At 41.0% G+C, this 26,797-nt stretch overlaps 2 protein-coding genes across 5 annotated transcripts in view; one reads left to right on the top strand and one right to left on the bottom strand.

Annotated features, from left to right (window-relative positions):
* The window catches only part of si:dkey-246e1.3, a 69,788-nt gene extending 52,377 nt beyond the window's left edge, over positions 1-17,411 (top strand). Inside the window, exons 1-5 of one of the 4 annotated variants that reach the window (XM_046840763.1) lie at positions 7,378-7,742; positions 11,939-12,002; positions 16,346-16,565; positions 16,742-16,838; positions 16,917-17,411. In XM_046840763.1, the coding sequence (XP_046696719.1) occupies positions 16,481-16,565; positions 16,742-16,838; positions 16,917-17,214 (480 nt within the window). In that variant the 5' untranslated portion in view covers positions 7,378-7,742; positions 11,939-12,002; positions 16,346-16,480 and the 3' untranslated portion in view covers positions 17,215-17,411. Of the gene's footprint in view, positions 1-7,377; positions 7,743-10,630; positions 10,907-11,938; positions 12,003-12,057; positions 12,104-16,345; positions 16,566-16,741; positions 16,839-16,916 lie in introns of those variants that run through there. The other 3 variants (XM_046840765.1, XM_046840764.1, XM_046840766.1) reach the window with 3 other exon arrangements.
* Positions 17,412-18,308: 897 nt separating this feature from the next.
* Positions 18,309-25,016, bottom strand: xpnpep1 (X-prolyl aminopeptidase (aminopeptidase P) 1, soluble). The gene is given in 21 exon segments (XM_046840971.1): positions 18,309-18,602; positions 18,929-19,027; positions 19,129-19,205; positions 19,348-19,521; positions 19,664-19,733; positions 19,913-19,973; positions 20,061-20,132; positions 20,440-20,517; positions 20,618-20,676; positions 20,776-20,826; positions 20,922-21,011; positions 21,091-21,301; positions 21,398-21,479; positions 22,841-22,936; positions 23,019-23,162; positions 23,242-23,334; positions 23,434-23,538; positions 23,707-23,739; positions 23,742-23,769; positions 24,646-24,770; positions 24,907-25,016. Coding segments are annotated over 21 exon segments (1,878 nt in total). The 5' UTR covers positions 24,917-25,016; the 3' UTR covers positions 18,309-18,482.
* Between the last annotated feature and the right edge of the window lie 1,781 nt (positions 25,017-26,797).

Here is a 26,797-nt window from a genome sequence, read left to right on the forward strand (position 1 = left end):
TGTGTGTGTGTGTGTGTGTGTGTGTGTGTGTGTGTGTGTGTGTGAGAGAGAGAGAAAGAAACCACTTGTATTCGATTAATTGGGTTTGTGAAGAGCTCTCCCCTCAGGAGCAGCAGTTCTGTCTGTCTTTATGTTCACTGTTTCTTTTAAACTCTTCTTGTCACTAATTGCGCCTGTTTCTCAAAACGCACCATAGGAGAGAAGAGGTGGAATTCAGTTGAGGGTTTTGTTTGCTTGGAGATGGTGAGGGTATATTAATCAACAGATTTTTTTTTTTTAAATAGATAAAAAATAAAAGTAAACATGTCTAATAGTACTAAACTTTACTACACATTTTTTTAAAAAGGCCTCACTCATAAAAATGTGCTACATTTAATAAATATGAATATAGTAATAAATACAATTATATATAATAAATTATAATTATAATAAGTCGCAGTGTGAAAACGATTGAGCACATTGCATCGGAGATTCACCTCTAGAGCCGGCTCTGGTAATGACAGTGGACCTGCACAGCCGCTCCTGCAACTGGTGCAACCCGGAAAAACTATCACTATGGATTTTTGTTAGTTCAAACTACCAACTTTCGCCGCTGATTATCGACCAAACCGATGTATCGATCGACCTCTAAAAAAAAACTTGAATATGAGTCTCACTTAAGGCCACTTTATAAAACTAGCCTGCACTGGAGTTTCAGTTTCATTCCCCTTTACCAAAACAACTCGGTGGGCCGTAAACAACAGTTTGCAGCCTGTAGTAGAAACCATGGCAAAGTATTTACGATGCGTTTGAACAATTCAATCAACAACAAAAAAAACATGGTCAGGGATCAAGAGCATAAAGATGGTTATATTAATAATTATTGGCTTTGACCAGACATGTTTGTGTGTATGATCTTTCACCACTTTACTGCTTTTAATAGAATTGTATCTTGTATAGGGTCCAAGATAAAAAAAAAATGGATATTTGAAAATAATGTTTATCATTTAAAACTTAGGACGGAGACTTAACTCCTGCAATCGCGTCGATATTTACATTGCATGCAGAATTTTCTAGGCTCCATCATTTAAATGACGCATTTAATGCCTTTGAGGTTGCCAGATGTTTCTTGATTAAATCTTTGTTTAAACCTGAACAACAACAAAAAAAGAATAGAAAATAAAGACTGAAGGACATATTGTTTGTTGTTGTTTACGTTTATATCAAATGTAAGACGAATATTCAGAGGCAAAACGTTGAAATCAGTTTACAGGAGTCTGGTATTGTGTTATATTGCTAGGCCTTAATGTGGGAGTGCTGGAGATCTCAGACACGCTGCTCGAGACTTTAGAAAGACTCGGACATAATACCATCTGGCGTGAAAATGTGTGTTCTTTTCTAATCTCAGGGGAAAACGTATAAGAGGAAAAGTTGGTGTGTTTGGTCAAGACTAACAACATTTATTTTGTACTTTCATTCGTTTTGTTCAATCGGTAGAGCTAGCCTAATAGATTTACTACCAAAGAACTACACGGACGACTGTAGCAGCCCGGAGACGGAGCGAACGCACACACTGGCTGTGATTTAGAGCACTTAGTGATTTGTGTGATTAGTAGATTTACAGGCCATCATTTATTTCGCTTGTTTATTTAAGTTAGATTAGCTTGAGAAAAAAAAAGGTTTTGACAGAAACCGCTGTGACGCGAACCGGGGAGAATAACCAGAGCGACGCGGCGCATGCATGTAGAAAGGGGCGTTGAGGGAGAAAAAAAAATCACTGATTAAACTTTTCAGTCAGCGAAGAGGCGACAGAACTGCTACCAGAGCGTACGGGGGTGTCCTCGACTAAGGATTTAACATATGTGAATCAGAATTCGACTAATAGCAGAATTGTGTGTGTGTTTGTTTATATTTGCGGCAGAGGGGGGACAACGAGGACTACCCCGGGTAATGAAAGGCAATGTGGATAAACATTCATAAAACGATTCCTCATAACATTGTAAAGTCACGACGTACAGAACATCACAAAGATCTCGAAGTAAACGTATAAAAACTTCGCAACCGGAAAAGAATGTACAGAATTACATTTTTATTAGAATATACCTTTACAGAATCCTCCAGACATCTTCCTTTCCTCCCGCCAAGATGCTGCTGTGTCGGTCACGGATCATGGAAACCTCAGTCTGTCCGTTTTATTAATTTATTCACGCATGTTAAAAATATTTATTAAAAGCTTCACATTTTGTTTGACAGCATTACCATAGACAGGCTGTATATTATCTTATTGGGACAAAACGGCGAGTCAGATATTGAGCACAGATATTAAACACAATTGTGTAGGATGTCGATTAAATTTTCTCTTCACTTGAATGAAGAGACCCAAACCTGTTCCAGCATGACTAGGCCAGTTTCCATGACCATATGCTTTACCCGGGTTGGAAGATGTGAAAATTCTCCAGCTAAAGAACTCCAACACTACTGAACACTGAATGTGAACTCTGCACTCTGCAGGCTTCCTCACCTACATCAGTACCTGACTTTACCAACACATACCAATCTTATGGTCAGTCGTGCTCGATTCCAAGCTTGTAGATCATGAGTGCATTATAAATCAAAATCGATAATAAAACAAAGTACCACCTTAGGTCTGGGTTATTGTCCAGCCTTTAAATAGAGATCCTCAGTGCTTGACCTCGGGGTGTCCACTGGAGCGTCCCGGGCTTTTGTCTTTCTGCTGAGGAGTCTATAGAGAGATGCATAATTAGGGGTGTAGAGAGAACCAGAAAGATGGAAAGAAAAAGAGATAGAGCAGAGAAATTGAGATGGAAAACAAGATAGAGAATTTGGAATATATTTATATATATTTCATTTCGGTCCGTTTGTGGATCATTTGATTTGGGTTTTTTTAAACATCCCATTCCACATTCAGTCACCATTTGCTGTTTTGATAACCTCCACTCTTCTGTTCTGCTAGATTTTGGAGTGTCCTTGTGGAGACTCACTCTCATTGAGCTACTGATGTAGGGTATGTAAGCATGGGGTGCAGTCAGCGTTCACATTCATCCCCAAGGTGTTTAATAAGATTGAGCTTAAAACTCTATAGCAGGCCACTCAAGATCTTCCATTCCAACCGAGGAAAAAAAAAAAAAAAAAGATGATGTCAGACGGATAAAATGTCACACATTGTGTGGAAAAGAAAAGGTCTTTGTGTGTGTGTGCTTGTGATGTAAGAAATCGGCTGTGGCGCGTGTACTTCACCTCATATATCTCTGGATGATCTGTTTGTTGTTTTTTGAATCTGAACACACACAGTGAGGATGAGTTGTGTATGAGGGCGGAGAACCGTGTGTGTGTGTGCACGGTTAACTCAGATTTGTTCAGAGTTGTAGGTCATGAACTGTGTGAAATTACGAAGTGACGTGTTTATCTCTGCTTGTTCGACGTGCCGATAAGAGAGACGTGCAGTTTGTGTGAGATGTTCTGTTCTAGTCATTCACTGAAACGCACTTCATTCAGGATCAGTGAAGAATGGAAACTGATTCTGTACGGAAGAGGTGGAGTGACAGAGGTGGACTGGTGAGGTGGTAACCTGAGGAAAACATGACATCTTTTCAGTTTTTGGGGGTTATGGAATATGGGGAGGCGTATTATTTTGGGACGGAGCGGAACTTAGTGCAAGTTCAAAGCTCCTAAAAACACTAAACAAATCTATTTAAAAAAAAAAAAAAAAACAATTATACATTTGAAGGGTAAGTATTTAATTTTCATTTTGGATCATTTTGGATCATGGTATAGAAACTCAATCTGGAGGTAATTCTTTTGTTTTAGCACTTCTTCTTGTTCTTCTTTTGACTTTTCTCATTTCGGGTCGCCACAGCGGATCATCCGCCTCCATACCCCCCCCAGTCCGCTAAATCTGCCTCTTTCAAACCAACTACCTGCATGTCTTCCCTCACCACATCCATAAACCTCCTCCTTGGTCTTCCGCTTTTCCTCCTTCCTGGTGGCTCCATCTTCAGCATTCTCCCACTGATATACCCCATGTCCCTCTTCTGCACATGTCCAAACCATCTCAATCTTGCCTCCCTCACCTTGTCTCCAAAACGTCCTACATGCGCTGTTCCTCTAATAAACTCATTTCTAATCCTGTCCATCGTCGTCACTCCCAAAGAAAACCATCTTCAGCTTTGCTACCTCCAGCTCCACCTCCTGTCTTTTACTCAATTCCACTGTCTCTAAACCATACAACATCTCAGGTCTCACCACAGTCCTATAAACTTTCCCTTTCACTCTCGCAGATTCCCCTTTAATTTAATTACTGACTTTCATTCCCCTTCTCTCCAGCACATACCTCCACCTCTCCTGGCTCTTCTCAACCTGCTCCCTACTCTCACCACAAATCACAATATCATCCGTAAACATCATACTCCACAGAGACTCCTTTCTAATCTAGTCCATCAACATGTCCATCACAACTGCAAACAGGAAAGGGCTCAAAACCGATCCTTGACTACACTTTGAACCAGTCTGTCATTCCTACTGCACACTTCACTGGTGTCACACTGTCCTGCACCACCCTCACATATTTCTCTGATACACCAGACTACCTCATACAATACCACAACTCCTCTCTTCACCCTGTCGTATGCTTTCTCTAGATCCACAAACACACATTGCAACTCCTTCTGATTTTCTCAAACTCTTCATTAATGAACCAACCAAAACCTCCAATTAACACACCCAGCAAACTCAACCAAACTACTCAACCAACAAACCCACCAACGAAACACACCGTTCCAATAAAAAAATCCAACATCTGACCCACGGACCAACCAAACCGCCAAACCCAATACCCCACTAATCATACCACCCAGTTAATTACTCTACAAATCTTTACTATCTAACCAACAAACCCATGAACCAAAGCACACCATACCAATAACTCACCAACCAACCAACCAAACCAATAACACACCAACCACCTAATTAACCAAACTGTAAAACTATCAACGACGCAACCAATCTACCATACAAACAACCCACCAAACACCTCACCCCCAAACCAACCCAACCATCAACCCACCACCAGCCAAAATTCTGTTTTGCCCATTAACATCGTCTCAGCTACTTTATTTTATTAGCTGAGTAATGCAGAGTGAATAGGTTTCCTGCCCCCTCTAATCACCAGCATTACTCCCTCACCCCAACATACAGTATAATGTTCACACCTCCCATGATTTCCTTTTCTATTCTGGATCTTGAAAATTTTTCAGCAGTACCCATTATATCCATAACGGCCTGTTTTAACGCTCACCTGTCCTTTTAAAACACAGGTCTGATGTGTGAACAGGGGCCTCATGTGTTTCCGATTAGCCTGTAATCGGATCATCACGCCTTAATGTGACGGGTCTGAAACGAATACTCCCGCGTCGCTCGAACAGACGCTGAATAGCCTTTCAGGATTCAGGCTTCCCAGCATCCCTTTCAGCTCGGAGCTAAATCAGCGCTGCCTCCATTAAAGCCACGTGTGTGTAGTTTGATCGAATTTGGGGATCGAATTAGCCGTACAAGTTTTTTTGTGATTTTGTGGGGAAATTTATAGAGCAAACCAAAACCTTTCTGACCTTCAGAGCAAAGAAATGGGTTTTAGCGGGGTTTAGCTAATTGCGGCGAGGAGTTCCGTAATTGAGTTTCGAAGCGACGTCTCGAACATTTTTGTAATAAAATACACATTTTTTTTAGAATTACACCATAGATATGGGGTTTTTCCCTCCTCAGCAGTGATATGCACCACTACCACTTCACACACACACACACACGTACACGTATATGCACTGCACGTTCATCTTCTCCAGCCTTATCTGTGTGCAGTCATGTCCTGTGTTATCTCCATCTATAATAAAGCTCCTTTCATACACACTGCACTGGAATTCTTCGCTCTCACACAGCGTTTCCATCAACATCGTGTTCTCTGGGAACATGTTTCGATCTCAACTCCGTAAATCCACGACATCTTTCGTTCCAAACCTGCGCAATTTCTTTAGTCGCTTTGTGGAATATCACTTTTTATTATTAGTTATAAAATCTTTAAAGAATTTGTCTTTGATGCTTTTTTACGTTTTTTCTCACGTTTGTTTCAACTCTGATGTAAACAGGGGTTTGGGTTGTTTGGGTGATTCAGTTATGCGAGACATCCTGAGACTTTATTCGAAATGTAATATTAGGAGGTAAATAACGTTTATTGCATATAAAAAAAACGAATCATTAAAGAAAGTCAACAATAATAAATAGATGTTGAAATGTATTTATGTAGAAAATATCTCAAGTTTACCATAAAAAAAGGAATAAACTACTACTAATAAATAACTCAAAATACAATAATAGTGCAAATAATAATAAAAATGGAAAAAAAAAATTCTGTACACAAAATTACAATATAAAATGTTATTACTATATAAAATAAAAAAACAAGAATAAATAGAATTATTTGATTATTATGATTATTTGATAGTTTTTTACTCTCCCTGATGTGAAAATAATAATAATAATAATAATAATAATTTAATAATTCATTCTGTTTTTCCCTTGCCTGATCATTTCTTTATAAAATCCTTTTTTTATTTTATTTTTTATAAATTCACTGTCTGATTTTGCGATCATGATTTATACAAGGCAAAAAAAAAACAATTGATCATGTGATTGCACACTGTATTATTCCTGTACAGGCTCCGTAAACACTGCCTTTAACTACTTCCTTTTACAAAGACAAACAGTACTTTGGTGTTTAGACTGTGGAAGTGTGTGTGTGTGTGTGTGTTATAGTTATAACTATATATCATGGCTGTAGTCACACACAAATACACACACACACACACACACCCTCATGGCACATTAAAGCGAGCCGCAGCAGCCAGTTTAATATAAACAAAGTTCATAATCAAACGATTTTATTCGTTTCATTTTTTTTTAATGACTTGCTATTAATAAAAGACAACAATATTCCTGAATAAAAAGATAAAACACAATATTGAAATATAGTAAAATAAATATATGAATGAGAAAATTCATCAAATCAATCCTTCATAATACAGTAATCAAATATGCAATATATAATTAGTTGATAGTGTAATATAAAGTTTATCATTTTTTATATGCCCTTCTTTAAAAAAGAAGACTTTTTTCTCTCAGACAGATAAAGATGTATTTATTATAATAAATACATCTAATTTACATACAATTTATTATAAATGTATGTATTTATAATGTAATTAATATATTTTTTTAATAGTTTATTTCTCACATTTATTTAATGCCTCATTTGATGTATTTAATGATTTATTTATTACAATAATATCAGCGTACATCACTGTAGACACACACACACACACACACACACACACACTGTATCTACAGATAGCTTTTTGTATATTTGTATATATCAGCTGAACATCACCCTCAGAGTCGTGCTTTCGAGTGTTTCAGTCCCTCGTTTGATGTTCGAATACAATTAAACCCCTCATGACTAAATACCTGTGATGACTGAAGGCCACTGAGATCGTTCAGGATAATCTCTGCCCACAGGCGGGTTTCTTTTTTTTTTTTTTCTCAAATGCTTTTCCAGCAGGCGTCGGCGCCTGAACCTGTGCTGGATGAACAGAGACCTGCGATCCCAAGCTGAGGAATACATGTCAACAGATCGGAATCAGAAATCAGAGCTGGCGTTCCAAGGATTCAGAGCAGCGAGTTACAGGCTCACAGCCAAGGTTTTCCATATTTTCCTTTTTATTTTCCCTTTAGATAAGCTTTCCCCCCCCCCCTTTTTTTTTTCTTTTTGTATTTTACTTATTTGACCACACAGTGAGCAGTCCATATGTTCTCTTCCAAAAGTAAAATCCAGTGTTGGCAAAAAAATTTTGTGGACACCTGGGCATAAGATTAGGATGTGCTTCTTTTTCTTTTTTATAAACATCACATTCAGTATTTAGTTTCCATTTGCTTTTATAATAAACGCCACTCTTTTGGGAAGATTTTTTTTATTTCTGTAGGTGAGGTGAGGAAGTGTGCAGTCATCGTTCATATTCATTTTTCAATAGGGTTGGAGCTCCGTAGCAGGAGATCTTCCACTCCAATCAATGTAAAGCAGATCTTCATAGAGCAGGCTTTGTGCACAGGGGCGTTGGATCTCCTAGGTAGTAGTAAGTGCAGGGGAAATTTGAATAGACTTCCTATACGGTTGTGTGCTTCCGACTTTGTGCCCCACTGTTTTGGGGCTGGAAAGTTTGGTCGTCCCAATACTTTTGGCCGTATAGTGTGATTTGAAGGGAACTGATTAAGTGCATCATAAATGAATGATATGTAAATAAATGAGGCGGATATAGATAATGCATCCTAAACGGATAAAAAAAAAAAGATAACTATACGTATCTTTACAGCTGTTCCAGCTGTGTCCACCACGATAGCCATCTTATTAAACCCCGGCTCCCACGTTTGATTTACACGTTTAATAAAATAGGTAGAAATACATAAATATACGATTCTCCTGACAGCTCGTGACGGAATCTTTGCTTTTTCTTGTCAGCCGCAGTTCACTTTTGAGGGCTTGACATCAAATCCCAAATCCATAAAGCAGTTGCTGAGCGTACAGGAAACACCAGGAAATCATCTGGGGGTCGATATTGTCCACCTGTTTTTTTGGGGGGAGGGGGAATTTTCAGATCATATTTTGGGTCTAAATGTAATGGTATTTGCAGTAGGGGGTCTGTCCAGGGATACTTTAGCGAAAAGGGGAATCATTTATGAAGCGGCTGTAGAGGTTTAGTTAAAACAGCGAGGTCTCCGGATAATAACCCGTATCAGTCCAAACACTGACAGGGAGAGACACGCCGCCTCGCTGTAAGGCAGGAGGACGTGCAGGAACGCCGCTTTTCCCCGCTCTGACACGGCCGGGTGAGGGCCAGCCATGTACCATAAACGACACCGCGGGTGTTTTGGTTGGCAGCCCACACCAAAACTTGTCAAAGCCTCCAGAAAAGGGCCTCCTAAGTGGACAAGAGAAAGACAAAACACTGCAGCAGTACAGTTATTAGTTTTCTTTTATATTAGTAATAGTATTATTATACCTTTCCCCCCATTTTTTTGGTCTTTAGATTGTTGCCAGACGTACGGAGTTAGTGCTGAAATCTCAGTAATTGCTGCTGCAGCGTATCGGAGCGAATGAATGAAAAACCGTTACCAGAGAATGATGTCATGCTCATTTGCATATTCATATTTTCAACCGTTCTGCTCATTTACATATCAAAGAGGAAACATTTTTTGCTCAAGAGAGCAGAACGGTGTGGGGATGGACAGACAGTGGTGAGCAGCGATTGGTTGTTAGGGACAGCGAGGATTGAAAACAGTTTACTTGGAAAGAGTGTTGATTAATGATTGGATATTTGGAACGGTGTTGATCAGCAGTCAATTGCCCAACAGAACAGAAAGATTGACGTAACCATACGGCAGTCATTATTACATGGCCGCCCTGTCAGATGCATTGGATTCTTCGACTGTCACACTGGAAATCCTATGTGAGGATTTCTTTCTGGCTCTGGGTCTGTGAAACCTGATTTGGAAGAAGCCCCATTTTCCAATGATAGCGACGTCTCTGCCTATTTTGGTCTCTTTTCTGCCCCCTCATAATGTTTTCCTCCAGAGTCTATATATATATGTGTGTGTGTGTTTTTCCCAGAGAAACTGCATGCACACACGGCTCAAGACTTCATTACTCAGTTCGAACACAACTACTTCCCAATCTGTCATATAGACACACACTCACACACACACACACACACACACACACACACACACAGAAAAACTCGATTATTAGGTGTAGAATTGCAATTAATCACTAATTTCAGCGAGCGTCTTTTACTTGAACACTATTTTGCGAGTACATTTCTGCTAGGGAAAAAGTTTTGGCACCCCAACCCTCGGGTTACCGTTCGAACAAACAGGCTTTGTGTCAGGTTTTTTGTACGTGTAGTACGTCGGGATCTCGCCGCCCTCCAGATGGAAACATAGATTGGATAAAAAAGTCTGTCTTCACCTACACGGATGTGATCTGGAGTTATGTGGAGGGCTTTTTTTTTCAGCGCTCATTTATTCACGAGAGTTTCAGGTTATATCTAATAGCTTAGTTCTGGTGTATACCTGTCATTTCATTTCATCTCTCTCTCTCTCTCTCTCTCTCTCTCTCTCTCTCTCTCTCTCTCTCTCTATATATATATATATATATATATATATATATATATATATATATATATATATATATATGTATGTGTGTGTGTACTAGCATGCTTACATTCTCCAGAGCACTAAAAGGCACAGATAGTCCCCACAGTGGACACGTCTCGTACACCTTGTAGGCGTGTTTGTAGTGAAGCCAAATGCATCGAGTTTTTTTTCCAACCCTCAGGCCTTTCGCCCTGAAAGGAGAGATTGAAAGATAGCATCGGCTACTCGACGCGGCGAAACGGCTCCCTTGTATAAACATTTGCAATGGAGGTGAGAGAAAACACGGGCCTCAGGGTCTGGACGTTCGAGACCTAGCTATTGTGTTGTGCAAGCTCCGGAGAGTCAGAACGCTGCCTGAACGCCACGAGGCCCCGGATTTCGCTTTGAGGTAGTACAGAGGAGACGCCAAATGCAGACCGCTACACTCGGGAGAGCCTCAGATTAATAGCCATCCCATAATCCGAGCCCCGGTGTGCGATTTCAGGACAATTTCTCATAAGGCTGATTGTCTCATCTGTCTGGATGTTTATCTTTCCGTTGATGCTCACAGCTGTGGCGGATAAAAACGTCGTCCATGGCTGGAGCTACTGCACTCTGAGGCCGCGTGTGGACAGCTCGCCTCAGCTCCAGACGCCCTGTGGGATCTCTAAAACTGGTAAACATGGCGGTGCTGGTACAGCTTTATTATAGCTGTCACGATTAGTGTTTATCACACCTATAAAAGTGGCGAACTCTAGAAATCCGAGAGTACAAGTACAAGTCCAGGGCATGGACTGAAACAACATAGATTTCAATCATGGGTGCCCCTGATCGTAATTCCCACATTCTCATTTTACCCACTTACTAATTACGCATACTTGTGCTCAGTTAGACACGCCCACACACATATATAAATAAAAACTGCCTTAATGCAAATGCACGCTTCTATCACAAACAGGTATTTGTGGTGCAAAAAAAAAAAAAAAGAAGGAAAGATTAAACTTTCTTTTTCTCCGGGAAGATGCAGCTCTACCTCTGCCATGTTGATCTATAATTTATGCGACTCTCTGGACAGTTTAGCGAAGAAAAATCAGTCTACATAGAAAATATTGTACACGAATTATTGGTCACTTTCTAGCGCATCTACTAATAACTATATATATATATATATATATATATATATATATATATATGTATGCACCGCGTGTGTTGTATTATGCGCTAGCTTCACTGTTCTCACCCTGCACGCATTCGTGACACAGACAACCAGCGTTGGAGATCAACACTTGGTTCATTGAACATCAGGAGGTGGAACTCGTACATTAGCCACAGCAGATTAAGCAGCGAGTCCCATCTCGTCTGTACACTCTCACAGTTCCTGCAAAGACTCTTCTCTCCCTTCTTTCTTCCAGAGCTTATTGAAATATGTAGTACATCATTTATAACCTTAAATTTCACTACCTGCGTATAATTCAATCCTTTTTATTTTTGATCAGCTCATTTGCAGGACATTGAATTGTTAAACATTAAATGTAAACCGACATCAATAATGAACCAGTAAAAAGGTGGCGTTATTGAATAAAAAGCTTCCGTGTCGGCGCTTGTTTACATGATTAATATATTTTGGTTGTATTTTAAGGGATTATTCACTTCAGTACATTATTAGCTTTTTTGCTAAGCACTGAAACTCATTTTTTTTTAATTCCAGAAATGCTTTGTGAAGGTTCGGTGGGTTTAATCGAATCCTGTGCCCCCGATGTTCACCCAGCCCGGTAAGCTATTCACGGGTCATCGGGCAAAATTAATATCCCTCTTTCAGCAGGAACGGCACGCTGACCGGGTCAAGCTATATCCGGAGCAGAGAGAATCGTGGGTATGAAGTTTTAGTGGATACTCATGATGATTGAGGCCACCAGTTTACATTTTATTTTAACATAATTCACAACATAGAGAAATACCTGAAACTTCGACCGGCAGCATCACAAACTCCACAGTAAGAATTTTACCTAGAAAGCAATCTCATTTATTACCTATAAGATGTCGCATATTTGTCTGTAACAGAGCTAGCTAATATTCAAAACAAAATCCTCTAGCTATGCTATAATTATAATTATGTATATATTCATTTACGTATGTTCACAGATGTTGGCAAAATACTTGAATTATATGTCCAGAGCTCAGAAATGTTCCAATTGGATCCTTGAGTCTGTATTTAATACACAGTGGAGAACCATCAGGTCCAGTAAGACCTGACAGATCAGAATCACAGATTTATGTTTTAATATTTTTTTTTTGTCCATTAATTCATATTCAATTATTCCAAATAGTCTGTTCTCTTCTATTCATCGCTTTTCTCTCACGTGCGATGCTGCATTTTAGGTTGATTTCAGCCATCACATCACATACTGCTATAAAGTCAGTAACCGTCTCTTAGCAGCTTCAGATCCAGATCTAGATTGCGACTTCCTTAATCCGAGGCCATCTAGCTGGCATCCAATCACATCTGCATTTTCGTGTCCTTTGATTGGATGGTCACAGCCCGCATGAAGCTACAACAAAGTAAAATCGGAATTGAGATTTCTTGTTAGCCAGTGATGAAATACTACACAGATCCCCGTTATTTATTATTTTTCCGTTTTTTCTGTGGACCAAACGATCCCCATAATTACTAATCATTAGTTGCATGAACAGTATAATTGTGGAAAAACAAATGAGTGGTAGCAGCTACTTAACATATAATAATGAATACACCCCGAACAGTTACTGAATATAAAATCGTAGTTCCCACCCACTTTAAGTTTAGCTAGCAAAAAAAAAACGTTACGCAAATAACTGCAAAACTTTCACATCCCATGCTGCGGGATTTCCACATTTATGCTCTCGGCATATTACCAAGAAGAATGAAAAGCCATCATGCTGTGAGAAAGAAAAGTTTTTATGTTTCCTTTGAGCTCTTGCCACATGATAAATACATTAAATGCTATGTTTTTTTTTTTTTAAAGCACAGAATGAATGTGATTCAGTAGTTATAACCGCATCACACTGAAATGCATTCACATTGCTATTATATATCACCTCAAATACAGCTTTTACAACGTATACACTGTAGCAAATTTCGCTTTCTTTCTACTAGAGCCTGTGATTTAGGTCTCACAAATTCCTGGGAGGGGGTCAAAGGTCAGGGTGATAATCTTGTACATCCCTTTTACTCTTTGGAATTCTGGCTTTTCATATTTAGTTGTAAGAGTGTCGGAAGAAGCGAGTTTTTTTCCCCTACACAGAAGCTTAACACACACTCTGCCCTCTTTTGCATACATTATCTGAACAGACTCGCGTCACTGCGATTGAGGAGAAAGAGGATCGACAACGTTTACAATCGAAAATATATGTTTATTAAAAATATCTTTAGCCGTCCTTTTTTTTTTAAACGTGAGAATAAAGTCGCTCTTGCGTATCGCACGCCCGGGGGTCACTTCGGGTCACGAAGCCCTGACTGCTTCACCCAGGTTTTTACGGCTTGCGCTGCATCTGCACCCCCCAAAGACCCCGGAGTCTGACATACGTGGTGATGACGGATCTCTAAATCACGCGTGTAGCCCTCGTTTCAGAACGGCGTCGACTTGCTCGTGTAAAATCCAGAGCTTCGACAGAACACGTGAGAGAACGAGGTAAAAAAAAACGCCCTGGAGACCGGTCTGACATGCAGAATGTAGCGCTCCATGCTTGATGGATCTCTAAACACTTTCTCAGACCTGAAGAACAATTAACATTTATATTCCGATGTAAAGAATCAGAGTCTTGGACAAACCTTCCTCAGATTCCTCAGGATCATTCCTTCATCTGTAAATGATTATCGGTAATGTTCTTCTGACGGAGTGTCATGGTTCAAACCCTCATGTTCGATGTTTTTCAGAAGCTTCACGAGGAGCCTGAGATGTACGCGTTAATGTGCATGTGGCTTTTTCAAATAATCGAAATGAGAAGAAGAACGACGATTAGGGACAAAGTTCTGATTTGAGGCGATGACGGCACGGCTAGAAATACGGCAGCTACAGAGACCTATCAGTTCTCTAACTACACAGAATTTCATTCAAAAACAGGATTAAATCGGTTTAAGCGTGAATATGAACAAGATGATGTTTTTCCGATTTAACTAGAACTTTACATTAACAACTATTTGTGTTAGCTAATGAACATTAGCGATACAGTATATAGCACAATAACGCTGTGTAATATTTGGAATCGTCAAATTCCCCAGTGCCTACATATATTTAGTCTGTGATCAGACGAGGCGTATACGAATGATTACGCCGAGCACTTTCCTGCTGTAATAAACGCCCCATGCTAATGCTAATCTGCCCCATGTGTGACCCTCAGGGTGAAAAACTGCCCCGTTTACATCCTCATTACTCTCGAGCAGTCTCTCCTGGATTCCCAGATCATCAAATGGACTGACTTTGCAGGTTTCCACCGAGATTGCAGTCGATCCTCGTTAACACGTTATAACCCGGATAATTGTTTAACGGCGCCGCCAGTCAAAGTCCCCTGAGCGCAATAATAACACGATGAAAACGGGGGAAGAGGAAGAAGATAACGAGAGTGGGGTTTACTTTGCAGGTCTCAATTGAGAACACAGTCGGTTCTTGATAACGCATCATATCCTGAATTTGTGTTGGCAGAAGAGGAAGACGAAGATAACAGTCAGAAGGAGAAAAAGATGATAATGTGGACCGAATAATGTCAACTGAAATTTTCTAAGTACATCCATAAACATGTTCTAACCTGAATTAGTGTTCAAGCGGTAACATAATAATAGTAAACAAGTTGATTAAAGGGAAGAAGACAATAGTGCATTTTGTTTTGCAGGTGGTCCTCTTTAACACCTTATAACCTGAATTAGTGTTTAAAATCATGACCAATCAATTTCACCTGAGCATTAAATCTGTGCATAATAATAATATTAAGGATGAAGAAGACAATAAAAAGGAAAAAGAAGATAATGGATTTACTGTGCAGGTATAATTGTTGGTCCTCATTAACTACTTATAAACCCGACATGGAAAAAACCTCAGTCTGCACTCCAGAGTTTTGTTCAAGATCAAGGTTGGTAGAAAGGTCATCAGCCGGAGTAACACCTCCATGATGTCTATTCACATTCAGTGTACGGCCATCAGCAGCTAGAGAGACGTAGATGGTTTATTTATTAGCGAAAGACAGCAATAACTGAACTGAGGCACAATTATGAGTTATAAAATGTGTGAAAAAAAAGACGAGAACAAAAATTATTTAATCGGATGTGTACGTGAATAAGCAGGCTTGTTTTTATTTCTCTGAACGTCAACATTTTTTACACTTTAAAAGTCGCAAATTGGTTAAAAATAGAAATTAAAAAAAAAAAATTTTTAATCTATAAATAAATACAAAAATTAATACATTAATGATTCTCAATAAAATGCAGGTAATGTTCAATTTTGGGGGTTCTTTTGTTCATCTGAATGGGATTTTCTCTCTTTTTTTTTTTTTTTATTGGGTAGCTCAAGTCATATTTATTATTTTTGTCATTAGTGTTTTAATTCAATAAAAAAATTTCTACCCTTTTGTTTGTTTATTTATTTATTAATTATATCTATATTTTAAAGTCAGGTTCATGTGAACGCTGCCATCTAGTTGTTAAACTGAGCGAGCCCCTCGAGTGAGGGTCCGAGCTAAAATGTTCCACAGGGGTATAATAAAAATCGAGCGATGGAATGATTTAGGGTGAAGCGCCTCCCGGAGTGACCACCGGGTGTGTTTTGATTGGCACTGGCGGTGAGGGCGCTGACCTCTAATGCCATCGTAGCTGGACATGGGAAAAAGCGTGGAATGAAAGAGAGAGGGTTATACTGAAGGTTAGAACCTGAGAACTTGACATGATCTCCCAATGGATGGTGTCCTCAGTGAGCACATTCTTGTGAAAAAGCCAGCATCTATGGAGACGTAGTTACGCTGGGAATCTTTTTTCATTTTTCAATTTTCCATTTATTCTGCAAAAGGTACTTGGTGTATAAAGTGTACATAATATTGATTATTTGGGACGCTGCCTCTTCACCAACCCTCTCCCCTTTTTTCCCCCCAGTTCGGACCCCACAAGCAAGCCTCGAGTGGGCAAGAAAGAATGTGGCGACAAATAGGATTTCAAGGGGTGGCATCACCACGGAAACACACCAAAGTCACATGGTTGGGTTTCTTTTGAAGAAAAGTCGGTGTCACAATGAGTTCCGGGCTGAGAACGCCGAGCTCTGCGGTTTACCCCAACAACACGGACGGAGACGGCATAAGCAGGGACGTCGTCTACGGTGAGATACGTGGCTACGTTACAGTCTCAGAAGTCCAGACGGCTTTTTACAAAGTGCGGTTTAGGGGTGTATATATATTGGCACCCTTATATTTATATATGTATAGGGATATGTACTTATAAATAAATAAAAAGTTGTGTGTGAGATAATGAAATGTTCCTTCTGTCAATGTTTAGAGTGTAAAGTGTTCAACATCTCCATACTCGCTGTGTCTGTGTGCGTCCTGACCGTGACAGCCGTGATGTGCTGCGTGTCCTACGTCAAACGCTGGAGGTAAAGCCCTCAGTTCCACCACATTGTTGCCCGATTTTGATTGGACAATAATTGTTATGAAAATCTGATCGTTCGCAGGCAGCGGAAGCGAGCGTGCGAATATGAAAGCGATGTGGCTTGCGACCTGCAGGAGGGCCTGCAGGTGAACCTCAAGGCCGTGCAGAGGTCACAAAGCTTGTGTAATCTACGGTCTCTGTTTCGACAAGAATCTCTCAGAAAGGACGACTCCTCCATTTACTGCATCTATACCAATCCACTTCCTGTCACGGAGGATGGCGAGGAGGATTTTACAAACACCACAGACGCCACACGGACACTTAATGACCCTAAAGATGCTATCGTTCTGGATCCGCTCACTTTTGTTATGCAGCTGTAGAACTCGAAACGTTCCAACTGGACAAGGGGGAGGGGAAATCAATTCATTTGTAGAGCTTTTTGGAGCATTCCAACACACAAACACACTCACACACACATAGTAAGTTTAGAGTAAGTGAGTTGGAATGTTCCAAGCTAAAAAATAGGGTGGCGACTGTCAGAGGTGGCAAAAGTACACACATCCTCTACTTAAGTAGAAGTACAGATCCTCATGTTTTAAAATACTCTGGTAAAAGTTGAAGTACTGATTATACCTTTTTACTCAAGTGAAAGTAAAGAAGTCTTGGCTCTCACATGTACTTAAGTAAAAAGTAGTTATTACTTCTACCTGTTTTAGCTGTTAACTGGACCTCACATCATGATTGATTGATTGAAAGAAAGAAAGAAAGAAAGAAAGAATGAATGAATGAATGAATGAATGAATCTATCTTCTGGCATCTACCAGAAGTGCAAAAAGTAGCAATCGTGCAAATAGTGCAGATAAACATGTATCATATGTACAGCATGTGATATGTATGTAAGCATATGTACAGTGATTAAATATAAATATAAAGGCTATATCAGTGCAGAGACGTGTGGACATCATTAAGAGCCTTTGCTATGTTTCCACACGGACAGTTAATGAGGTGACACCGGAGAAACTGCACCTCTACAAGTCAAGTCAAGAAGCTTTTATATATAATTATAGACATTTTACAGATTTGAATGATGAATTGTTTTTATTTCTACGATCAGTAAAGACAGTAATTTAAGTTCGTGTCGCCATTATGAGGGAAAAACAGGAAATCGGTTGTTCGGCTGATATCGGTGCGCAGTGAAAATAAAAAATATATTTCACCAAATCAATGGATTAAAACTAAAGTAACAAGCCTGTTTTGAAAATGTAAGAAGTAAAAAGTACAGATATTTGTGTAAAAATGTAATGAGTAAAAGTAAAAAGTGGAGTAAAATACTGATACCAGAAAAATCTACTGAAGTACAGTAACGAAATATTTGTACCTCTGGTGACTATTAAACCTACATGCACTTATAGCATGCAAAATATTTGTAGATCTTACCAAAAGAAAAAGGAAATCACAAGATGTAGTCAGTGGCGTTTGTTGATCTTGGTTTTATTGTATTGAAAAACAAGTGCTCAAGTGTGTGTGTGTGTGTGTGTGTGTGTGTGTGTGTGTGTGTGAGATGCATTAAGAATATTCAGAGCACAAGGTCAGAGAAAAGTCATTACCAATTAAAGAACTAGGATAAATAAAAATGAGCAGAGGAGGACTATGTGATTGGCTGAGTCTCCCTGATCAGCCAATCCAGGCCCTCCTTCCTGCCCTGCCTCTCCAACTCTGCGCCAACCGTCTCACGGCACTGCCGGTGGTAGTGGTTCAGCCAATCGCGCTGCGGGGGAGGAAAAATCTTTTATACACATCATCGATATTGTGGGTAAATGTATTTTTATGCAGGATGTATTTTTAGGCAGTCCACTCTTTATTCTCTAAACCTGACCACATTCATCGACTCTCCTCAAGAATGCCATGTGACACGCTGACTAATGGAATTAATGAAACATTTTTTGCTAATTAAAATAAGTTTTCTAAATATTCCAAACCAGTGCAAATGAGTGTATCTGAGGCATTCATTAAAACTCTATAAATCATTGATGCCTGTGTGCCCGTGTGTGTGTGTGTGTGTGTGTGTGTGTGTGTGTGTGTGTGTGTTCTCACCTCTTTCTGCGTCAGCAGCTCAGTGTTAATCATCTTCACCTGGATGGGGACGAGCGTCATGGGCTCGAACGTCAGGCTGCCTCTGTTCCTGTAGTTATACTGAAAGAGAGATGCGTGATCACATGAACAATGTCTGGAGATACAAAAGGGTTTGCGTCGATTTGAATGAGTGATGAAGGGATGAAGTAGAGAGTTTATACTTTAGGCTTTGCTGGAACGACCAGGACAACGTTTTCCAGTCGAATGCCGAACGAGCCGTCCTCATAATATCCAGGCTCTGGAAAAGAAAGAAATAGAATAAATTGGGTGAACAATATTATACTACTTATACTACTTATACACAATAATATATAAACAGAATGAATGTAGGACCGAATGATGTTTATATTGTGTGTGTGTGTGTGTGTGTGTGTATATACCGTCACTGAGGATCATTCCGGCCTCCAGCGGCTCATCGGCGAAGGTTTTGTAGCTGATGCCGCAGGGTCCTTCGTGGACATTGAGGAAGCAGCCGACTCCGTGTCCGGTGCCATGCAGATAATCGAGCCCTGACTCCCACAAAGCAGCACGAGCAAACGAGTCTAACAGGTGACCTACACACACACACACACACACACACACACTTAAATGACCCTTGTCTTTTGGATGGTGTTCATTATTTGCATTGAATGACTTTAGTAATTTGAATTGATTAAATGTGTTCCTATTCATCCATCTATCAATCCATCCAGCTACCTTTAGTTCCATTGGGGAAAACAGCAGCACTGACGGCGATGTGGCCCTTCAGGACATACGTAAAGCATTCCTAAAAAAAACAAAATAAAAATACAGTTGCTGTTACTCTTCACTCCCTGCAGAGGGAGCCATAAGACAGAACTGACCTCCTTCACACATCAGACGACACTTTATCACCATCTACAGGTCAGTCTGGTCACTACACACACCTACAGTGTGAATTTCGTGTTTCGGGGTGTTTATGCTCACCTTCTCGTAGTCGGTCGGGGTTCCGAAGTGCACCGTCCGCGTCACGTCCGTCGTTCCGTCCCTGTGCACGTGAGGCAGTCGAGAAAGCTACATTAATGCATGTCTTATTTGCGTCATTAAATTGAAACGCGAGGATGTTTGTGCGTACATGTACTGCGCTCCGGAGTCGATCAGGTAAACCTCGTTCATCGTCAGGGTCCTGTTGGTCTCAGGAAGTGGTCTAGGAAGCAAATCAGTGGTTTTAAATATTCGGTCATAAAGAAAAAAAAAGAAAAACTATATGGACAAAATTATTGGGACAGCTGACATATGTGCCTCTTCCACAAACTGTTACCACAAAGGTGGAGGAACTCACCGGTATACAGAGCGTCTACGCATGAACAATTTTCCTTCACCTGAACTAGGAGACCTGCCTTATGTACTAATGCCCTTATGTCTGAATGAGCACAAATCTCCACAAAATCTAGTGGTCTTCACAGAGGAGAAGAGTGGAATGAAAGCTCATGGGGGGGTTGAAGGACACACACCGGTAATGAATGATGGCGCCGTTCGGTCCCACGCTGGAGATGGTGGGAAAACTGAGACCGACAAAGTCCTTCTGTTGACTGGAAATAAATCACAAGAAGGATAAAAAACGATCTCGTTAATATCGATGTTTTTTTAATGACGCATGTGCAAGAGGGTTAAAAATATATATATATTAACCTCCGCAATTCCTCGGCTTTATCCGCCGCAGAGATCTCGGTCACGGTACCTTTCGGAATCTGGTGGAAAAAGGAACGTGAATGAATCAACACACACACACACACTTAATAGCAGCAACATGAAATAATTATTATTATGTAAAGGTGTTAAGGGGATACCTCTTTCTCCAGCCAGGAAAAGAGCTCGCAGAGTGCAACAGCATCTTTAATCTGAAAAGTCGAAGGTAAATTTTGCGCTTATCTGAGGAGGCATCATGTGACCATACACGGTTATTTAGATCATTAGTTCTCTGACTTGTCCTTACATGCGCCATCTTCATCCCCTGGATCTCAGTGGGGTTCTTCACGGCTTTGGCCAGACACAGAGGCGTGTACGGGATTGGAGATCTGTGGATCTGAGGGAAAACGTCCTTCACCATATTGCCAAAAGTATTGGGACACTTGCCTGTGGGTGTGAGAGAGAGTTTGACTGACCTTCGGGATGGCCTGGGTGAGAGCGCAGCTGGCCTTGTCGCTGATCCACACCTTGTCTTTAGGGCCGAGAGCCGAGCACACGGCCTGCAGCTCCAAGTACACGCTCTCGTACGGTAAACACTGCACACACAGCTCAGGCTTAGCGGCCGTGTCCAGCTCCAGGTGCTGCCTCACCGCTGGGTGCTCCAGACGCTTCCCTTCCATGAACAACCTTCAGCAGGACCACAGCGTTTTACATCAATCCATTAATAAAAAAAGGAAAAAGATCAATTTTGTGCTGACTGAGCAGCAAGCATGTTCTTCTTACCGTATGCTGTCGATCCCGATGATGGCGTACGCGAAGAACACAGGGTTGTACTCGATGTCTGAGCCTCGCAGGTTAAAAAGCCCTGGGAATAAAGTCGAGTATTCGTACCTCACTTACTTTGAGGACATTTCAAGAACTTTGTTCAAGAACTTCACGTTTCGGTTCAATGTCGGTACGTCAGAAGAAACCATGCACACCATAAAAATGCTTGTCGTTTTTTTTATATTATTATTATTATTTTTATTATTAAATTAGTAAAAGACAGGAGGTGGAGCTGGAGGTAGCAGAGCTGAAGATGTTGAGATGTTCATTGGGAGTGACGACGATGGACAGAATTAGAAATATGTTTATTAGAGGGACGGCGCATGTAGGACGTTTTGGAGACAAGGTGAGGGAGGTGAGATTGAGATGGTTTGGACATGTGCAGAGGAGGGACATGGGGTATATCAGTAGGAGAATGCTGAGGATGGAGACACCAGGAAGGAGGAAAAGAGGAAGGAGGAGGTTTATGGATGTGGTGAGAGAAGACATGCAGGTAGTTGGTTTGAAAGAGTCAGATATAGAGGACGGGGTATGGAAACGCATGATGCACTGTGGTGCCCCCTAGTGGAAGAAGCCGAAATAAAATGATGATTTATATTGCTACAGTGACAATGACAAAACCGAGGACAATCTGGCGATATGGACATATACTCAATTTAATCAATATAATGAAAAAGTGTTTTGCATTCATTTGATTTATTCTACTTTATTTTTTAAATATTGAATTTTTTGTTAATGTGGGATGGAGACTTTGTATCCGTACATAAAATAGAATTGGGTACATGTGTGCACTGTAACGAAAGACCTGTAAAGAAACGGTTCGATACGAAGTTGATTAGTTGATAACTAATAAAGGTAGAGATGTGTGTATAGATTAGCAACAAAAAAATAACAAGCTGCTGTTATTCAAGAAGAATTAAACCATTCTGGGATGTGCCTTAATAAGAAAATGATCCATTTCTTTTATACTTCTTATGTTCTCATGTTTTAAGAGAGAGAGAGAGAGAGAGAGAGAGAGAACAAAAAATGGATCTGTAATGTAGGGGTGTAAACTTTTGCACTCGCCTGTATGTAGCATTTTAAGATGTTTTTCGACGACCGTGTAAACATAATTTTCCTCTTTGTGGATCTACCTCAAGTGAGGAATAACCAATAACGTGCGTGTAACACAATAACGTGTGCGCACCTCTGACACACACACACACACACACACACACAGGAATTTATCCCACATTGAATTTACAAATTTGCCATGATCATCAATACCCCACTCAATAAACAAGACGAGAGGAGGCTGAGAACTGTGTCGTGATCATGCTGGTTCTCACACACACACACACACACACACACACACACACACACACACACACACACACACACACGGGCTTTACTGATACAGACATGCGATCTCGTCCAGGGCCGTCACCACGAACCAGGAGATCTTCCTCTCAGCCATCTTTGCCCTCAGCTGCAGGATCTTGTCCTGCCAGGTCAGACCTGATCAACCACACACAGCTATTTATAATCACTTCTTCTCCATTAGATTATATTTATTGTGTGTGTTTGTTTGTGTTCTGACCGGTATATCGGAGCCCCAGGACGCTGAGCTGAGTGCTGGGTCGAGCAGGTCGCTCCTCCCAAATTGCGTCGATGAGGTTTTTTGGAACGGCAACCAAACTGTGTCCGGCGCCGCTCAGGGCCTTCGCCATGCTTTTCCACTGATCTGGAACATACAGAACGTTAACATTCCGCTCGCGTTTCTACGCGTACCGAATTTGTGAGCGTTTGTGAATGAATCGAACCGGCAGCGATGATCCAGGGGTCGACTCCCACTTTGGAGTTTTCCGGCAGGACGCCGATGAGCCAGTCCTCCTGGGTCGGGGTCTCCTTCAGGCCTGGAGGAGGAAGACACGGGGACGTCAAAGTGTCGTCTCAGAAACAGAACCGTGACATAACCAGTTAGATGATGACATTTGAAATAGACAAGTATTTACCCATCTTCATCAGTGTCCAGTTATTGTCCATCTGCTGGCTGGCCTGCAGGAAGTAGCGTCCATCCGTCCACATGGCGGCGTGATGCTCAGTTACAATAGCAGTGCCTGGAACACACACACACACGGGTGTACACAACAGAACACACATGGATGGAAAAATAAACAGTAACCACGTAGAAATAATACAATACAAGATGTCTCAGCCTTGAGAACCAGAACACACACACACACACACACACACACACACACACACACACACACACACACACGTACCTGCTGAGCCGTTAAATCCGCAGATAAACTCCGTCTACAGTCACATGGCGCGATGTATTCGCTCTGTAAAGAACAAACAGATGGAATTTAATAGCCATGATCCTAAAGTACACTATATAAACAATAGTTTGTTCACACCTGAGAAGAATAATGCGAATCTCATTCCACATTTAGTGCCCATTTCACTCGTTTTCTATAGGGTTTGAACTCTATCTTCGACGTCCTATACAACCGTGTGCCTCTAAGTTTGTGATACCATACGGTGGAGGCTGGAAAAGTTAGGTGTCCTGATGCTTTTGTCCAACTTCTCCACAATTATGACTGAGTGTCCTTTTGTTTGTTTCATCATTAGCAAGCAAAAGACAAGAAAAATACAAATTGGCAATTAAAGAGAAACACGCAGACGGCGACAGGTGGACCTTGAAGTTTGAGCCACGTCTCGTGCGCAATCAGGCCTTAATTAGCCTTAATCTCAACTGTCAGTGGGAAAGGGGGGGGTTATGGCGCTCTCAGAGGACACACGTGATCAGGTGATTTCACAAACACACGGTCTGACACATCTCTCGCACACACGTACACATCCGCATCTTACGTGTATAAAAAAAAGAGACACGGTTCGGAAGTTACGTTCGCATTAAAATATCTTTCCTCAGATATTCATCAGAACAGACATTCGATTGGCTCACTGTTGAAGCGCTGCACATGTAAATGAGACGTATGGAGGTTTAAAGTGGGGTACGCATACACCGTGCAAATGAGGCGCTATGGGGTAGAGCAGGATTCCGGCGTGACGTCTTTCACGTGTCACACGGTTGGCTTTAACCTGCGTTCGATTCCACACAGTACGCAGTGAAAAAGTATTGCAGATAGATATTGTATTTTGGCTGTGTGAGATCGTATCGTTCCGACTTTTAGAAGCGCTATAAACAACATTCTCACCTGGTGGGCGTCTCCTGAAGGGATGATGTAGGCATGGATGGGGTCGGCAAAGTGTTTCCCATTCTTCATGGCCTGCCTCAGGTTCCTCAGCAGCTCCACCGTGATCTTCGGGGACATGGCGGCGTCTGCACACAATACACACTCCTCCGTAAGTCCGTAGGTCTCATGACATTCTGGTCACTCGAACATTTATGTTATTCACAAGGTTAGAAATCGGAGAACTCATCAATGTGTGAATCATTTCTGTTTTATATATATTACCTGTGCTCATGATTGGGTTCTAGCTCGGATTTTCTCTAAGGTCTGAGAAACGTCAGTGCACAAGGAGCTCAAAGTCTGACTGTACTCAGGTCTTTGGTCTCGAAGTCTCATAAAATGTCCAACTCTCTGGTTAAACATTGATTCACTGTAATACTTTACATGCCACTTAAAGTTGATAAAAAGATGATTGCCTAATATGAGCCACGCATCAAAGATGCTTTTCTCATACATATTTAGTTTGTTATTACATTGTTTACTTTGTAATATCCATTAAAAACTGATCAGCCATACCATTATGACCACCTGCCTAATATTGTGTCGGTCCCCTTTTGCTGCCAAAACAGTCGTGACCTATCAAGCATCAACAGCATGAACTTCTTCAGCAGTTTGAACAACAGGAGCTCGGTGCATCAGTGATCCTGGCGCCAGGTCACCACTGTTCCTTCCTTGGACTACTTTTAATAGGTACTGACCACTGCAGGCCAGGAACATCCCACAAGAGCTGTGGTTTTGGAAATGCTCTCCATCTCCTTCTCTCAAACATGCTCCTCAAGTACCACTGACCACTCATTCTGTTCCTTACTTCGTTCCACTTCCACCTGATTCATCTCTAAGCCCTACCACTTTGGAGACCACTCTGCAGCTGAAGATGGATTCATCTGAACAGCCTAAAGATCCAAGAAGTTACTGAGCAACTCAAGAACTATGAGAGTGGATTCGAACTAAACAGTTCAGGACCGAGGTTTGCACCAACAGCTCTTCGTTTAAGCTGCTATCACTGAACATTACATCTCCACAATGATGGATAATGAATAGACATTCTGTGAGGAGTATGAGGTTCTCTTTTGAGTCTGGTTTCTTCCTCAGAACATCTCAAAGAGGTTTTTCCCTGCCACTGTCACCATCGGCTCACTGTTTATATTTTATAACATGTATCTCTGTAAAGCTGCTTTGGGATGAATATCTATCATTAAAAGCGCTCACAGTGAACTGAAGAGGATCTGTGAATGAGACAACGTCATCCAATCACATTAGCGGAAACACGCCGCAGGTCTCTGATTGGCTGGATTTGGGCGTGACGCCGGACGACGAGGAAAAACAAAAACAAGCTGCCTAAATAGTAAAGCACTCGCATCGCCGTTAGCTTTTATACTAATATGTACATTTAATCCTGAAATACGACGATTAATGATCGTTACTTTGAGCTAAGATACGGATTTATTCCGAATTTAAAGAAAATCTTCCCTGATCATAAAGAGAGAAATAAAAATCATAAACCACTATATTACTACTATAATATATTTATATTTTTATTTAAAACTTATCTGTTTACTAGCTGGATCTTGCTGACTGATGAAAAATAATTAAAGCCCAGCAAAACATACACGCGCGACAACAGAACCCACCGCCCGCTCGAACCGAACCATTTCCGGTTCCTGTCGTCGGATTTTCGCGCTGTTTGGGAAAACGACACCGCACGTGTATGAGATTTACCTTTAGAACTCGTCTCGATGGAATAAAAAACAGCCCAAATCAGTAGAAGCCACTACAGCATCGTGGGTTCATTTGTTAAACCAGGAGGCCGCCATGTAAAGGCGTCTACGTGTGCGGTCACGTGATCAGCCCGCACTTCCAGTAGCGTCCCAGAGCGCGGGATACGCCTTCTTTAATGCAAATGAGCTCAATATATACCACCCCATCGCATAACGCGTTCATTATTATTTACATTATTTTACATTTTGTATATAGCTTTATTCATTTTTTGGCTACCAATGATATGGGGAAAAACATAAAAGAGTACAGGACGGGTCAAGGCAGGCCAAGACAGGAGAGAACTGGACAAGTCAGGCCAAGACAGGGAGGGGAGGACAGGACAAGGCAGGCCAAGACA

Source organism: Silurus meridionalis, chromosome 26 (assembly GCF_014805685.1).
Source record: "Silurus meridionalis isolate SWU-2019-XX chromosome 26, ASM1480568v1, whole genome shotgun sequence".
In the NCBI taxonomy this organism is placed as follows: Eukaryota; Metazoa; Chordata; class Actinopteri; order Siluriformes; family Siluridae; genus Silurus; species Silurus meridionalis.